Source organism: Dipodomys spectabilis, unplaced genomic scaffold, assembly GCF_019054845.1.
Source record: "Dipodomys spectabilis isolate Male_0828 unplaced genomic scaffold, ASM1905484v1 ptg000440l, whole genome shotgun sequence".
Taxonomy (NCBI): domain Eukaryota; kingdom Metazoa; phylum Chordata; class Mammalia; order Rodentia; family Heteromyidae; genus Dipodomys; species Dipodomys spectabilis.
In genome coordinates, this window is record NW_024871117.1 from 64499 (window position 1) to 81393 (window position 16895).

Here is a 16895-nt window from a genome sequence, read left to right on the forward strand (position 1 = left end):
TTAAGGATCATTTTCACTATATTTGATGAAATAAGGATACAGGTGGACCCATTACAACAATGATATATACAAGAAGTTATGTCGAAAACGAACTTTACAACTTTGGCGCAGGGTGGGGGGCGGAGAAGGGGCGCGGCGGGGTGGGGGGGGGTTGGTGATGGGAAGGGATGGGAAGGGGAAACAAAGGAGGAGGCAACAATGCTTGATAAGAAATGTACTCATTATCTTGCTCATGTAATTGTAACTCCTCTGTAAGATATTTTCACAATAAATGAAAATTTAGAGGGCTGGGAAGGTGGCTCAGTGGTAGAGCGCTTGCCTTGTATGCATGAGGCCCTGGGTTCGATTCCTCAGCACCACACAAACAAAAAGAAAAAAGCTGGAAGTGGCGCGTGGCTCAAGTGGTAGAGTGCTAGCCTTGAGCTGAAGAGCTGAGGGACAGTGCCCAGGCCCAGAGTTCAGGCCCCATGACCGGACCCAAAAAAAAAAAAAAAAAAAATATATATATATATATATATATATATATATATATCTGCTATAGATAATGGTATGACAATGAAGTGTTTGCTAAATATGATTTAAACTAGATTTCATATAATTTTTATTCTATTTAAGTTTACTACTTCTCTTGAGCAGCGAAGATATGTCAAGAGGTTTGGGTTTAATTTGTGAAGAACGTTTTTTGTAACTCTACCTAGGAAAATTATATAGTCATTATGTAGAGCAACTTTAAAAAATGGGGGAATACTATCATTTCTATGTTACTGTAATGTGTAAAACACAACAATTAAACAGAAAACTGAACTGGTTCCATGTAATAGAATAATACAGAGATAAATCTGAGACAATAAATTATAATTTTCCTCAGAAATGAAATGGATGGATGGTATTTATTTTCCAAAACCCAAATAGGAATTTGAAGTAGAATCTGTATTACTGTGGTCATCAATTTCCAAAAAAAGTAATTTGATAAAACCTTCATAAAGCATATTGCATTGTTAAAACCTTTTTTGAGATCTGAATTTTCATGGGGAGCATGGAAGTTCAAAATGTTTCTTGTACTTATATATCAAATCATACCATCTTTGTTAATGTAAGCCACCCATAATTCAGAGAATTTAGATAAATACACTTCAATAATCTTAAGTTAGCACCAGTTTACAGTTTTTGAAAGTTCAATATCTATTAATAAAAGTTATCAAGACATTGTCAGATAATGGCCACTGTACAGCTTTCTAACAGAAAATGAAGTTTTCTAATTCAGTAGATCAAACAGAAGTTCTTTTTTTTTCATTTTTAAAAACTTCCTTCAGTAAAATGCCTAGAAAACTGAGAAGTACTCCATTTGCTGATGAGGCTTTTTTCTGCTATTCCATTGATATAGCTATATCTGCTATTTTGAACTAAGGACTAAGGACTAATACCTAAAGGACTAAACTTTCCAGTCTCTCTCATGGATTTAAAATATATAGCTCACCTAAGAGTTTCTCACAAGTGTGGAGTCCCAGTTCCCACACTGGAACTCCTTATTCAAATTAGATATTCCTGTTTAGCATATCCAGGGATTTGTGTACACTGGGCAAGCACTCTACCTCTGAACAATACAACCAATCAATTCCTGTACATAATAAAATACAGAAGTGATTCATGTGAATAACAATCTTCTATAACGTTCATTCTTCCCATATGGCTTTTTTCTCTACTCAGCAAGAAAACTGTCAGACAGGTAAATTGTATTTGCTAGCTAGTTATAATATAAACATAATGACTTAAATAAACAGAAATCTATTCTCTTACTATTCTTTATGTGAGAAACATGGTATGAGTCTCCCTGGGCTCCAATAGACATGAAGGTGTGGAAAGGTACATTTCTTTCTTCAGACATTGGAAAAGAATTATCTGCTTGCTTATTTAGGTCGCTGTCAGATTTCAAATTCTTGCATGGATAAGGTTCCACTTTCCTTCCAGGCTCCCCTCAGGACAGTTGTTAATTTGTTCTTCAGTCTTTAAGATTAAAGTCAAGTCCTTCTCACCCTTCAGTTTTCTCCTTTATGTCCCTTTTCTTCATCTCCTTAGACCATTATCCTACTTTCCCTCTTATTCTACTCTAAAGGGCTCTTAGCATTAAATTAGATACATCTGGAGAATCAAGAATAATCTTCAATCTTATTGCTTTCTATCTTAATCACACCTGTAAAGGTAACTTTCACCATGTCACATAACAGATCTATGGGTTCTAGGGATTTGGTAATGAAACTTTTTGTGACTGCTGCTGATATAAAGCTTATAGTGACAGCTGTGTCTTCATATTCAGCGTGGTTGTAAAATTACAGAGCTCTGAAGTAACGTAATCATATTTTATTTTTAATTTAACTGGTTGGGGGAATAAATGAGAGGACTATTCAGCTGATCATCTTCAGCAGAGATGTACCTTAGATATAGAGACATTCACAAGGAGGGTACTTTTTAATATGTTCTCTATATATTTGAAAGCACATTTAACTGATTTAATGCTATGGACCATCCAATTTAACATGAAACATTAATATGTCTAAATTATGGAAATAATCATTTCACAAAATATATAAATTTATTTAAAATTTACTAATCCACTTAGAAGCATCTGCAAAAATTTATTGTTGTAAACCCTGATTTTAAAACATTCCAACTAATACAATAAAAAATAATGGGCATAGTCAAATATATCTAGGTGTTTATATATATTATCTCTACAATTTAAAATTTAAAAGGTTATCATCACTTTATATTTCCTGTTTTTGTTAACTCATACTGGGAATAGTCTATATAGCCTAAGAAATAGTGGAAGAATGAATATTATGAGTCTCTTTCCTGTCAGGTATTCTGTTGATCGGCATACTGACCTGGACCGGACTTTCAGTATCCATTCAGAAAATGGCTCAATTTTCACTCTGAAGCCTCTTGACCGAGAATCTTCCCCTTGGCACAATATCACCATCATGGCCACGGAAATAAGTAAGCTGTAGACATGTCCATGTAAACATTTAACTTGCAGCAAACTCGGAAAATAGTGGCACTAAGAAAATAGTTCTGACTTCAGTGGTTGTACTGTTGGGAAGACCTTAGGGGGGAAAAATATTTCAGAGGGTATTGCAATTTATAGTAATATTTAGGATGTCTTTAAGAACTTATAAACCACTTATCCATTCTGCTTTCACAGTTTACAGTCTAATAAACATGCAATGCAACCTTTGAAAAAATCATTGCTCAGCCTATGAAAATGATCTATTACAAATGATATTCAGTTCTCACTTATGCTTTCCTCTTTTTATTTTTTGCTTACACCAGGTAAGAAAGTTGGTGCATCAAAATCTAAACAGGAATTGTAACTATAACAGAACTGAGTTGTTGCTAATTTGCAAAGGGAAATGTAGTTTTATTGCATTTCTCTTAATTTCACTGAAATCTCAAGTGTGTTCTCTTGACCACATGTTCTTTTTACAGATAACCCCAAGCAAAGTAGCCACATCCCTGTCTTCATCAGAATTTTAGACATAAATGACCATGCGCCAGAATTTGCCACATACTATGAAACATTTGTTTGTGAGAATGCAAAATCTGGACAGGTAAGTGGAATTCATTGGAAATGTTCACAAATGTTTCTTTCCCAATGAGTATGACTGTGTTTTATCTCTATGATTTTTCTAGTTATTTTACTTCTTCTCATGCATTTATCAGCTCTTACCAAAAACTGAGATAATTTTGGGGGATTAGCAGGGGGAAGTGGGGCTTGCACCTAGGGTTTGGGCCCTGTCCCTGAACTTGTTTGCTCTATCATATCATCAGAGCCACTTCTCCACTTCTGCTGTTGTGCTGGCTAATTGGAGATAAGAGTCTGACAGGCTCTCCTGCCATGGCTGGCTTTGAATCAGGATCCTCAGACCCCAGAATCCTGAGTAGCTAGGGTTATAGGTGTAAACCACAGGTGCCCAGTTTAAAAGATTATTTTTTTAAATATCTGTGGAATGTGGGCTGTACTAGAGATAATTACAATATTTATTTGGATTTACATTCTACAATATAATGAATAACACATATACAAAAAGTTAGCCAAGTGCTGGTGGCTCACACCTGTAATCCTAGCTATACAGGAGGTTGAAGTCTGAAAATTGTGGTTTGAAACTATCTGGGGCAGGAAAGACCATGAGACTTTTATCTCCAATAAACTACTCAAAAAAAGTCAGAAGTGTTCCTGTAGCTCAAGTGGTAAATGCTAAGACTTGGGTAAAAGGATTTGAGGGCCTGGATTTCAAAGGCTAGGAACAAAAAAAAAAAAAAAAAAAAAAAGTAAAGAAAATTTCTTACTGGACTCAATATTAGATTGAGTTAGGTAAATTAAAATAAGGAAATAAGGGGCTGGGAATGTGACTCAGTGGTAGAGCGCTTGCCTTGCATATCTGAGGACCTGGGTTCGATTCCTAAGCACCACATAAGCAAAAAGAAAAAAGCCGGAAGCGGCGCTGTGGCTCAAGAGGTAGAGCTCTAGCCTTGAGCTGAAGAGCTGAGGGACAGCTCCCAGGCCCAGAGTTCAGGCCCCATGATCAGATCCGCCCCCCCAAAAAAAGGAAATAAACTATGAAGTCAATATGAATAAAATATATGTAGCTCAGTCAGGAGTCCAATAACAAAAAAGTGTTTTTTTATTATTTATAATTTGCAGATTGGTGAAATAAATCTAAGTTAGAATTTTCTAAATTAAGGTAATATTTTAAGTATATCTAAAACTATTTAAAATCAGTTATATAGAATATATTCATCTTGACAAAACATATTTTCTAATAATATTAACTAAGTTCTTTTTGCTGAAAGTAATTCCAACAGTTATTTAGGCATATTTTAACAGAGGCATTATGGAAATGTCAAGAATCATCTGTAATTTTTTCACGAAATCCTTATTAGAAGATAAATTGAAATGCTGTCTTATATTCTAATAGAAAGTATTTAGATTGAGTATTTGTGCTCTTGCTGTTTATATGTTGGGCTCTCTAAGGAAATAATGAAGGTCAAATGAGGTCTTGGGATATGATGATCTGAGAGTCTCCCTAAAAATAAATAAATAAATAAATAAAAGAAAAAAGATGCTTGAGCTGACAAACCAAGGGAAAGCCATGAGATAGCATTTCAACGTAACATTTTGCTATGTTGTCTCCCACATGACCAAGAAAAAGTTATTTTCCACAGTTGTCCTCTACAGAAACACCAGAGAAGGCTGAAGAGGTGTCATAGTTCTGATAGGCTAGCTGCTAAACTGGCTGAGGTATGAGGACCACAAATGTGAGGCAAATCTGGGCAACATGCTGTCCAAAAATAAGTAACAAATTTTAATCCACATAAAGTCATTTTATCAAGTTTTCACTTCAAAATTGTTATATGGTTTGGTACTTTGTTGCAGGTCATGGTCAGTTCCTCAGTTCAGTAAATAGTTGCTGTATTGGATTATTTTTATATTCACACTTTAATGTATTCAACCAACTCCGCTGATACACATTCTACTCAAAACAAGATACTATTAGTATTGCAGCTAGTATTATTATCTGTTATTTTTTTCCTCTGAAATAGTCCAGGTAGGCACAGATAAAATTTATCTATAAAATAGTAAATACTGCAAAATGATTTTAAAATATATTATCTTTGATAGTACTTGGGTTAAACGTTGGGGTTTCATGCTTACTAGGCAGATGTTCTATTACTTGAGCCGTAGCTTCAGGCTTGTTTTGCTATGGTTTTCAGATAGGATCTTCAGATAGTTATCCTAAGAGATAGCCTGAGACACCAAACTTCCTCTCAATAGCTTGGATTATGGCCCACCATTGCCCACTTATTGCATGCAAACATTTGCCTGGTCTGGCTTTGAATTTAAATTCTCTCAATCTCTGTCTTTCTAGTAACTGAGATTACAGGCATGAAATTGCCGTGCTCCTACTAAAACTTTTTGGCTTACTTTCTTGGATGACTATTACATGTCTATGGACTTCTAAATATTCTGTAGCAGTATAATTTCCCTCACACTCAATAAGACTGAATTTTTCATGGAGCTATGCATGCATTAATTCGTTCATTTTTAGTTTTCACAATTGTTTGTCACAATTAGGTTCCTGAGAGAGTCATGAAAATGTATTACAAATTAGATGATTTTTCCCCTCTTTTACAATTTAGGGATTGTGGTAGTGCAGTATCATCAGGGTTATGATCTCTTCAAAGTCTCCAGGAGAGAATTCTTCTTAACATACTCAAGATTCTTGGGGTTTCCAGGAATGTCCCATGGAGTATGGAAGCCTCCACCCCGATTACATTCTTACTGTTTCTTCTCCTGGATCCAAGTTCATTTCTTTCTAGCAGGATGGAATCATTGTGTTAGAGCTTTCAGAGTCCCAAAACCATCTCTTTTTATTTTGATTACATCTGTGAAGTGTTTATTTCTCAATGAGCCATATTAACACTTTCTGTGATTTAGGATGTGAGTATATGTCCAGGGGTCAAGCACTAAGCTCCAACGGCTTACAGATACTAGCCATGTGTTTACTATGTTTACATTCTTCGGATTTATTTGATTTACAGCTATAATACATATTAACATTTAACTTATTTAGGTTAACTATCATTAATGTAGGATATTATTTCTTTATGAAAAATCAAACAAAATAAGTTACTGACATATTTACATTCTTAAAATTTAAGTAAATCCATCTAAAAATTAGAATAAATTTCTGTACATCATCAAACTAACAAAAACTTTGACAGAAAATTTGACTAAAAATAGCTTTTTTATTAGCATTCAGGGCAAGAATTTGGGCAAGAATGCTACACTGAAAAGTTGGATGCTGGTGGCAGACATCTGGAATAGAAGCTACTCAAAAGGTTAACATTTCTGAATCACAGTTCAAGGCCAGTTTAGACAGGAAAGTCTGTGAGACTTTTATCTCCAATATTCTAAGAAAAAGCCAAAAGTGGAGCTGTGGTTCAAATGGTAGAGTGCTAGCCTTAAGGGGGAAAAATGTTCAGGGACAACACGCAGGCCTTGAATTCAAGCTCCATCATACATGTGTGTGTGTGTGTGTGTGTGTGTGTGTGTGTGTGTGTGTGTGTTCTTTTTTCCCCTAAGGAACAATGGAGCAATGCTGAGATACTTTTGTAGTATTTACTGCACAATTTAGAAGCATCCCTGAAATAAGTATAAAAGCATGGTCTATTTTGTCAATAAAATGAGTGAAGTTAAAGCTAAGATATAGATAAATTAGAAAAAAATACTGTTAGGAATTGTGTAGGATGGTTTGGCTGGAGAAGGTTTTTGGAAACATCAGTAACCATACACATTTATAAAGGAATTACTATAAAATTTCAGTAACTTCACCACAGAATGTTAGCTTAGAATATCGGCCAATGATAAAGCTGCATACTTTCTTAGAAGTCAAGACTGAAAGTAAAGACAGCTCCATGTCTCACAGCTGTGCACCCAGGACTAGAAGAGGAGCATGCCCACGTGGGGTCCGTGGTTTCTCCACTGTCAGACAGTCCACCTGCTGCTTGCTGTCCTGCTCTGTATTCCTCTAGGACACATGACTGACAATACACTCAGCTACACAGTTTTATCATCCTGAACTTCCACATTGTCTTTAACATTTCTTCATAGATTTATATTTGCAAATGACATTAAAACTAAAGCATGCAAACATAAAAGGAAATATTCAATACAATGTTCACAGTGATTCTCAGATCTTTAACATCTTTATGATAGGAACTCTTTAATTGGTTCATTTTCCCAAAACCTAATGAGATAGTATTTTAATATCTATTAGTGATGCAGGTACTCATTTACATTTCTTAAAGACATTACTTAAGATGTCTTCCTTTGAGAAATTATTTTCAAGCAGAGGAAACTGAATCCCATCCAAATGGTAATAACGGAGACAAGTACTCTTTCAGCGCACAAATAGCGCAGAATAGGACCTGAGTGATAACATTTTTCTTTGAAGGTGGAACGTTGTCGTGGCTTACTAGCAGAAAATGAGGCACAGGATGCCATGGAAACTAAAATGTGATGGATGTTTTGCATAATTACTTAAATGTTATCTTGGACAAAACTATTTAAACTTACCCTTGGCGAAGTTTTCTGCAAGTGACATGTTTGGTTTCTTTAAGTTTTAGAGATAGAAACCGAGCATGAGCCAACACACTTGTAACTCTCCTAGGGACAGAGAGGGGCTTCTTGTTCCTTGTGCCTGAATGAATGCTTCTATTTGCATTGCAGCTGATTCAAACTGTCAGTGTCACGGACAGAGACGACCCACCTCGAGGCCACAAGTTCTTCTTTGAACCGGTGCCAGATGTTCCTCTTAACCCGAACTTCACCATCGTAGACAATAAAGGTAGAGGAGAGCCTTAGAGATAATCATCCCCAACCCTTGAGAAGGAAAGGAAAGAAATGAAAAACGACTGCGAAGTGCTTTTCTTTGTGTTTCTCCTCAGATAACACGGCAGGAATCCTCACCCGTAAAGATGGGTACAGTCGCACCAAAATGAGCACCTACCTCCTGCCCATTCTGATCTTTGACAATGACTACCCTATTCAGAGCAGCACTGGCACACTCACCATCCGCGTGTGCGCCTGTGACAAGCATGGGAACATGCAGTCGTGCAACGCCGAGGCCCTGGTCCTTGCTGCTGGCCTGAGCACGGGGGCCATGGTAGCCATCCTGCTGTGTGTGGTCATTCTGCTCAGTAAGCCAATCCCCAACCGCCAAAGCTCCACCACTGCCCAGGCACTGGGTGTGAAACTGCACTCTTCCCCACACCTAAGGGTCCAACACTTGCACTTTGGGAGGGGCATGCATAGTTTACATTCAGATTGTTTTCATTACCAGCTATTATTTGGACAAGGGGGGGATTTTGCTCTGTAACTACAGACAAGCATACAATGAGCATGCATCAGTTTCAACATCTCCCACCAGCTCTGCCCCCTTCCTTTGAAAGACTTCAACAATTTGCATTGCCCTGCTTCCATGAACGGTACAATACCCATCATTCATGTACGTCCTTATTCATGCTCTCCATTCGCCCTCCCTCCCCCTTTTGCTGGTATCTGTCCTCAAAGAGAGCCTGGCTTACTATTCTGTCAGTCATTGTAGTGGACATGATTGGACCAAGGTGTTTCACCCTGGTATTTCATACAGACATCTTACATTTCAATGATACAACCTTCCGGAATTGTCCCTCTCTCATTACCCTCTACTCATCTCATATTGACTAGATTCCAGGAAATCCCTTATGAATCTTCATAACTGTAAACGATATATTTTGATATTTTTCACCCTCAGTCCTCCTCTCTCTTCTCCTCCTCAATGCAGAACAAACATCATATGTAATATTATGTTACATGTATGCTCATATATGAATATGTATTCTTATATATGAATGTACATGTCTATGAATGTATGTTTTTAAGGACCAGATTACACATGTAAGGAAAACATGAAATTTGACCTTTTGACTTTCGTTAACCTCATTCAAAATGATAATCTCCAATTCCATCCAGTGTCCAGCAAATGGTATGATTTGATTTAAATAATTTTTATTAAGCAATCATACTTTTGATTAGAGAAAAATACTTTATGCCTTTGGGGATAGGTCTAGCATCCTAGATATCATAAATAGGACAGAATACAATAAATTTATTATCAAATAATCTTACATCATTAATTGTAGATTACTGCTCTAAAGATATTTGAATTTTAAGTCAATCTTCTTAACTCTTCAAGGTAACCATTTTTGTTCTATTACAGAATGCCTAAAGAATATGTCTAATTTTCATTTTTCTAAAGTACTTTAACAGCAATCAGAAAAAAGAAAAAGAAAAAAGTACCAAAGGATTATCTATTATTCCTCAAACTGTACATAATTTCACCTCTCTATATAACTACCATTACTAACATGTTTTGATTTGTTGTTTTGTTTTGCGGGTCCTGGGGCTTGAACTCTGGGCCTGAGTGCTGTTCATAAGCTCTTGTGCTGTAGGCTAGCACTTTACCACCCAGATGCTCTACCATAGCATCACTTCCAGTTTATTGGTGGTTAATTGAAGATAAAGAGTTTCATGGACATTCCTTCCCAGGCTGGCTTTGAAGTGAGATCCTCATATCTCAGCCTCCTGAAGAGGTAGGATTAAAGGCATGGGCCATAAACACCTGGCTTAGTAACATGTTTTAAATCATTTATATCACATATCTACAGGAAAGGCCCTGAAGGTTTTTTTGTTTTTTTTTTTTGGTCCAGTCGTGGGCCTGAACTCTGGGCCTGGGCGCTGTCCCTCAGCTCTTCAGCTCAAGGCTAGCGCTCTACCACTTGAGCCACAGCACCACTTCCAGCTTTTTTCCTTTTTGCTTATGTGGTGCTGAGGAATCGAACCCAGGGCCTCATGCATGCAAGGCAAGCACTCTACCACTGAGCTACCTTCCCAGCCCTGAAGTTTTCATAATAAGACAAAATATATTCTCCATAGAATTTATTATATGTAGGTCTAATACAGGAAGTATTTTTAAAAAGTTTAAAGATAAGTTTTAATATATCATTGTGTCACTGGTCACAACCATCCTGAGTACTTTCTAAATTCACTCATGCCTCCAACAGCAAATGTTTTATTCAAGCAGGACACCACTTTAATTCAATTACACAGTTGTTTCAATTCAGCCTCTCCAGAAATTATTTCCAGCCAACATTCATCCAAAATTCTTATGCTTCAGGCATGAAAACGAGCCAAATTTACATCCCAGTACTCATATGTGCTGGCTTCTCATCACAAATGCTCTCGAGCTAGCTGGATGGAATCCTTTGGCCAAATCCTTGCAGGACTTCACTGGGGGCTTGGTGAAAACGAGGGGAAACCATTTGTCTCAGTGAAGTTGATCCAACTAACTAGAAAAACATTTTCTCACAGTGGTTTAGCCTTTCTACCCCCACCATGAGCATTTCCCACCTCCATCTGCTTCTTCAAAGTTCAATTTCCTCATAAAATGCTTTTCTTTTCCTTTCCTTTTATCCCTATGGGAATTTAAACCAACTTTAACCCTGGTAAGTTAGATACTACTGATTTATATTGTTCTTTTTTCTCAGAAATCATTGCTTTTCTAACTTAAAATATGATGGATCTGTACATACTTCTATCACTTTTTTAAATTTCTGTATTCACATTATATGCATAAAAACTTTCATGGACATATGGGAGAACAAAAGCACCCCATAAATAAATTCAAATATGTTAACATTGCCATAGTAATTTTGACAACATTTTTGCCTAGGGAGAATCTTATAATTACCCTCTTAATCAGAAAACACCTTAACTGAGAAATACAGAAGGCACCTATTTCTTTCTCTTTTTTTAACCTTTCAAACTTATTACTTAAATATGGAGTGATTTTTTTTTGTTTAAAAGTTGTTCCAAATCAGATACTAAAACATACTTGCTTTCATATCAAGTCTTTATAATAATGGAAGTAATAGCATGGACCTACTCACGTATATTTTTGAATAAATGTAGTTCTTTCTTTCATTTTTTTCTTTCTTTCTTTTCCTTTTTTTTTTTTTTGGTTGTTGTTGTTGGCTGTGGGCCTTCAACTCATAACCTGGGCAAGGCCCTTGAGCCTCTGTGTGCTCAAGCTTAGGATTCTACCCTTTGAGCTACAGCACCACTTCCAGTTTTCGAGTGGTTAATTGGAGATGAGAGTTTCATGGAGACTTTTCTGTCAGGGCACTCTTTGAACTGTGATCATCAGATCCAAGCCCCCTGAGGAGTGAGGATTACAGGCATGAGCCATTGGCACCTAGACGAATGTCTATGATATGAGGCAAAATTGGAGACTGAAACTAGGATATGTATGCATAACCATTTTTGTTTCCAAAGAAATTTCTAATAATAAATTAATCTTGTCTATTTACTTAGGATACCTATATGCATTTATGAAAAAGGTAGGGGTATAGCTCAGTGGTAAAACATGCTTCTTTCTTCTATAAGACCTTGGATTTAATCCCCAATATTTCTAAGTGAATAGATACTGTTTTAGTTGGCAATAATAATGATGATGATAGATAGAAAGATAATAGATAGATGACAGACAAAATAAAATTAGAAGAACATTTGTATGTAAGAAACATGAAGCATATATCCTTGAGTGAATGAAAACAAGAGTATCCAGTGCTGTAATAATGATTAGAGATATCTCTTATATTATAATGTCACAGAAAATCTGTAACTTCCCTTAGCTCAAGGGTCATGCATATTGATAATGTCATTATTATATGATAATATGCAAAATAGAAATGGTAAATTCAAGGGGCAGAATAGTTAAAAAAAAACCTGATGCAATTTTTCATTTCTTATCTGAGCATTTAAATTCTAATCATATACCCCATCAAACCTTTAGTTAAGAAAATGAACAAAGAACTTTGACCTGGAAAAGGAGGAAAATATACTTATAAAGTATAGAAATTAAAAGACATTTATAGCTAGGGAAAACAAGATGATTTTCCTATGTGAATATTAACTTAATCAAATAATGTTGAGAAGAAAATTAATTCATTTAATGAAAATTTCAAAAGAAATCCATTTTTAGTGCATAGTTCACATTTGGTGGATATCAGATGTATTTGAGCTGTTCTTTCATTTAAAAATATCTTTATGTAGTTGGATAAAGGAAGTGCCATTTAATAAAGCAGGCTATGAATATAATTTATCTTGATCAATGTCACACCTTTCAAGATTCTCATCCATCCTTCCCCTTCCCACCTCTTCCCTCATTCTTCTTTATATTGTAGGATACACACACATGCACATACAGACAGATAGATAGATAGATAGATAGATAGATAGATAGATAGATAGATAGATAGATAGATAGATAGGCAGCTAGATAGATAGATAGACAGACAGACATATAAATAAATAGGTAGATAAGATTCTTTTTTTTTAATTGTGAAAATACCATACAGAGGAGTTACCATGACATGGGCAAGGTAATGAGTCCATTTCTTAACAAGCATTGTTGCCTCCTCCTTTGTTTCCCCTTCCCATTCCTTCCCATCTTCACCCCCCTATGCCCCTCCCTTCCCTACCAAAGTTGTGAAGTTAGTTTTTCAACATTACATTGTTGCAATGGGTCCACCTATATCCCTGTTTAAACGATGTGTTTTTTCCCTTCCCCTCCTAAAAGTATACCAACATCAAATACAGTGAAAACAGGGGTTATACCATGGGGGAGAGACATACAAAGCAACAAAGAAATCATCTTATAAATATGTTAGAAACAATGGCAAGAAAAAAATTGAATCCTTATCTTGGGATTCATTTTGCCTAACATCAACTTATCTGACCATTTCTGCTTGTTTCAGACATATACCAGTAGATGAATGGATCAAGAAAATGTGGCATATATACACAATGGAATTCTATGCCTCCATCAGAAACAATGACATTGCCCCATTTGTTAGGAAATGGAAAGACTTGGAAAAGATTATATGAAGTGAAGTAAGCCAAGCCCAAAGAAATATAATCCCATGGTTCCCCTTACTGCAATAACTAGTAGATAGGATTCTTGACTTCATTCTCACTCTCTTTTCCTTTTATTTGTATTCACCTTTTCCCTTGACCCCATCTCGACCCTCTTTTGAGTACCTGCTTCCTGGTGTTTTATTTTATTGAACCCTGACTTTATTTTTCAAAGGAATTATACTATTTGTGTTCTCCCTTGAATCTACCATATTTCAGTTAGTATATTTGTATGCACTTGCATACTAACTCAACAAATATTTTTTTATCTATTATTTAATGGAAAAGACCACATAATCAGCTATTCTTAAGCACAAATATTTTAGGAGTTCCATAATAAACCAGAATATAACAGCACCAAAGCTATTAATGTGAGCATTAAAAGTTGTTGCTATTAATTAAATAAAAAATAATTCTACAATTTTAAAGACCTTGAAATAAGTGTACATGCCAATATAAAAGCAATACTGAAAGGGTCTGGTCAAAGATCTTGACTGATTGTACTCTCTATGTACATGTTTTTATCTTTTATAGACTCATTAGAAAAGCTAATAACATGAATTGCACTTTTTGAACCAATGAATTCTTATTTTGAAAGACATAAAATTATTTTTTACAATAAATATATCTGTCCTAAAATTAAGGAAATATGTATTTACTTCATCTCAGGAAATGCTCAGGTATGTCATGGAGAAATTTTCTCAATTTAATGCATATTTTTCTTACAAAGAAACTTAGAAATCTTTAGAAAAATTCCAATGAAATAGAATATTTATATTTGGAAGTCATGAATGCTTTTGTTTCTCAAAATGCATTTTACAAATTCTGCATGCATTTTTTCCCAAAACTATCATTGTGAAATGATGATAATTTAAAATCTAGGCCTGGAGCTAGAAATAATATAATATGCTGATATATTTGGTATAATTACATAAATATAACAAGGAAATATTTGCTACCATTATAGCTAAGTTTTTAATAATAAAAACAAGTACCAAGTAGGGAGAAAAAACAAATATATCAGCCCCAAACTTAGAATGCAATTTTGTAAATCAAGGACGTTTCCATTAAAACAATAATACCTGAATAATTCTAGAAGGTGAGAATAAGGTAAAAAAATGGCTTTACATTTGCATGTCATAGCTCATTAATTATAGTTCTGATTTTCAGGCAGGCTTTCAAAATCAGGCCAATTGATGGCTGCTGTTGGCTCATGCCTTTAATCTTAGCAACGTGAGAAGCTGAGATCTTGAGGATCAGTGCTCAAAGCCATCCCAGGTAGAAAAGTATGCAGACTTCTCCAAAATAACCAGCAAACAGCAGAGCTAGAGCCACAGCTCCATTTGTAGAGCACCAGCAACTCCACCAAGTCAAGCAGGCAGAAGGCTCTGGGTTCAAAATCTGAAACTGGTGAATCATCATCATCATCATCATCATCATCATCATCATCATCATCATCATCATCATCATCAATATCATCCAGTGAAATAATTTAGTTACATATACTTAAGATACATGGGGAAATCATTAGTTTATACATATTCACTTGTGTGTACAAACACATCCATGCATGTACAATATATCAATATATCCTCTACGAGTAATGCTCTGCACATATTCCCTTTAATTATGAAAAAAATAATGAAAGGCTCCTCGATGTCCTTGATGTTGACACGTGTTTTGTTTAAAAGATTTGTATGTTAAAACAAAATCTCAGTTGAGAGCAGTGGTGCACCAAGTTTTTGCCATCAGCTAAATGAGGGAAATGAACCCGGTGAACATCCTATCACGTGCAATGCATTATACATTATACATGTCTATATTTTACACCATTTACGGTAAGAGCACTGACCTGTCCGCTTTTGCAGCGCATGCCCGGCGCCCAGGCGTGGACCGAGCTGTGGATCTGTGCATGTGTGTGCGATCGCTCCTCCGCCCATCCAACCCATCGCATGAGCTGCACAAGTGCAGGTGCGCTTTGTCTCCACTCACCACCTCCTCCTCTGTGGCCCTTAGTTTTAGTGGTGCTGTTCGCCGCGCTCAAGAGGCAGCGGAAGAAGGAGCCTCTGATCCTGTCCAAGGATGACGTCCGAGACAACATCGTGACCTACAACGACGAGGGCGGCGGCGAGGAGGACACGCAGGCCTTCGACATCGGCACCCTGCGCAACCCCGAGGCCCGGGAGGACAGCAAGCTGCGGCGGGACGTCCTGCCCGACACGGTCTTCCAGGTACGGAGGACTGTCCCGCTGTGGGACCACATCGACGTGCAAGACTTCCTCCACCGCAGACTGAAGGAGAACGACGCGGACCCCAGCGCGCCGCCCTACGACTCCCTGGCCACCTACGCCTACGAGGGCGACGCCTCCGTGGCCGACTCGCTCAGCTCGCTGGAGTCGCTCACCGCCGACGGCAACCAGGACTACGACTATCTCAGCGACTGGGGGCCTCGCTTTAAGAAGCTGGCGGACATGTACGGCGGCGATGACAGCGACCGCGACTGACCCGGGGACCCCCCCCCCCCCCCCACAACACACACACACCCAGGACTTGATCCGAGTCGGGCCAGCGACCTCTGTGCGGTTGGAACAGGAGCCTGGCGTGCAAAAGCTCGAACTTCCCAAAACACGACCGTAGGTGTTGTCTTAGTAAGGGTTTGCTTCATCAGTCAGTTTCTGTGAATGAATACGAATGATCTAGATTAAAAACAAAAAACAAAAAAGAAGAAAAAAATCCAGTAATAATAACCAGTTCACCCTCTTTGCCTAATAATCTTGGAAGGACATTATTATGATCGTATCAATAATCAATAAAAAGTACTTAAAAGGCTTTTTGTGCCTTTTTTGCTTAGGTAGAAGACCTTTATAAATGTTTTCTTAACTGACTTCGAGTCACCTTTACTATTAAATTAAACATTGTGCAGCGACTTTGTAAATTATTATGGAAAAGATATATCCTTAATGAAATAAGAATGACTATTACTGCCATATTTATTTAGTTGAAGAATGTCTTTGTGTTAATTCACTCATATTTTTATAAATGTATATTTATATTTTTGTATTTTTATGAAATAAACCAGTATTTATAAAAATGAATTTCATTTTATTTAATTTTGAGAGTTGGTTCTAGCAAACAGTAGACATGTTCTACAGGATTTCAGTGTAAAGCAGTGAAATCACTCAGGGAAAAGAGCTGAGCAGTCAGTGGGTGAACAGGAATCTGTTTCACAGAGATGGAACACTAAAAGAGCTTATTTACTGACTGTTCTTTTTATTTTCAATTGATTAAATATGGGCACATTTTATGAAAACACTGGTGTCTA

The 16895-nt window shown here is 36.7% G+C and overlaps 1 protein-coding gene across 1 annotated transcript in view; it reads left to right on the top strand.

The window, feature by feature from the left end:
* The window catches only part of Cdh9 (cadherin 9), a 42937-nt gene extending 26860 nt beyond the window's left edge, over positions 1-16077 (top strand). Inside the window, exons 7-11 of the mRNA XM_042668508.1 lie at positions 2858-2994; positions 3484-3605; positions 8288-8405; positions 8506-8757; positions 15590-16077. Of these exons, the coding sequence (XP_042524442.1) occupies positions 2858-2994; positions 3484-3605; positions 8288-8405; positions 8506-8757; positions 15590-16077 (1117 nt within the window). The remainder of the gene's footprint in view (positions 1-2857; positions 2995-3483; positions 3606-8287; positions 8406-8505; positions 8758-15589) is intronic.
* The last annotated feature ends 818 nt before the right edge of the window (positions 16078-16895 follow it).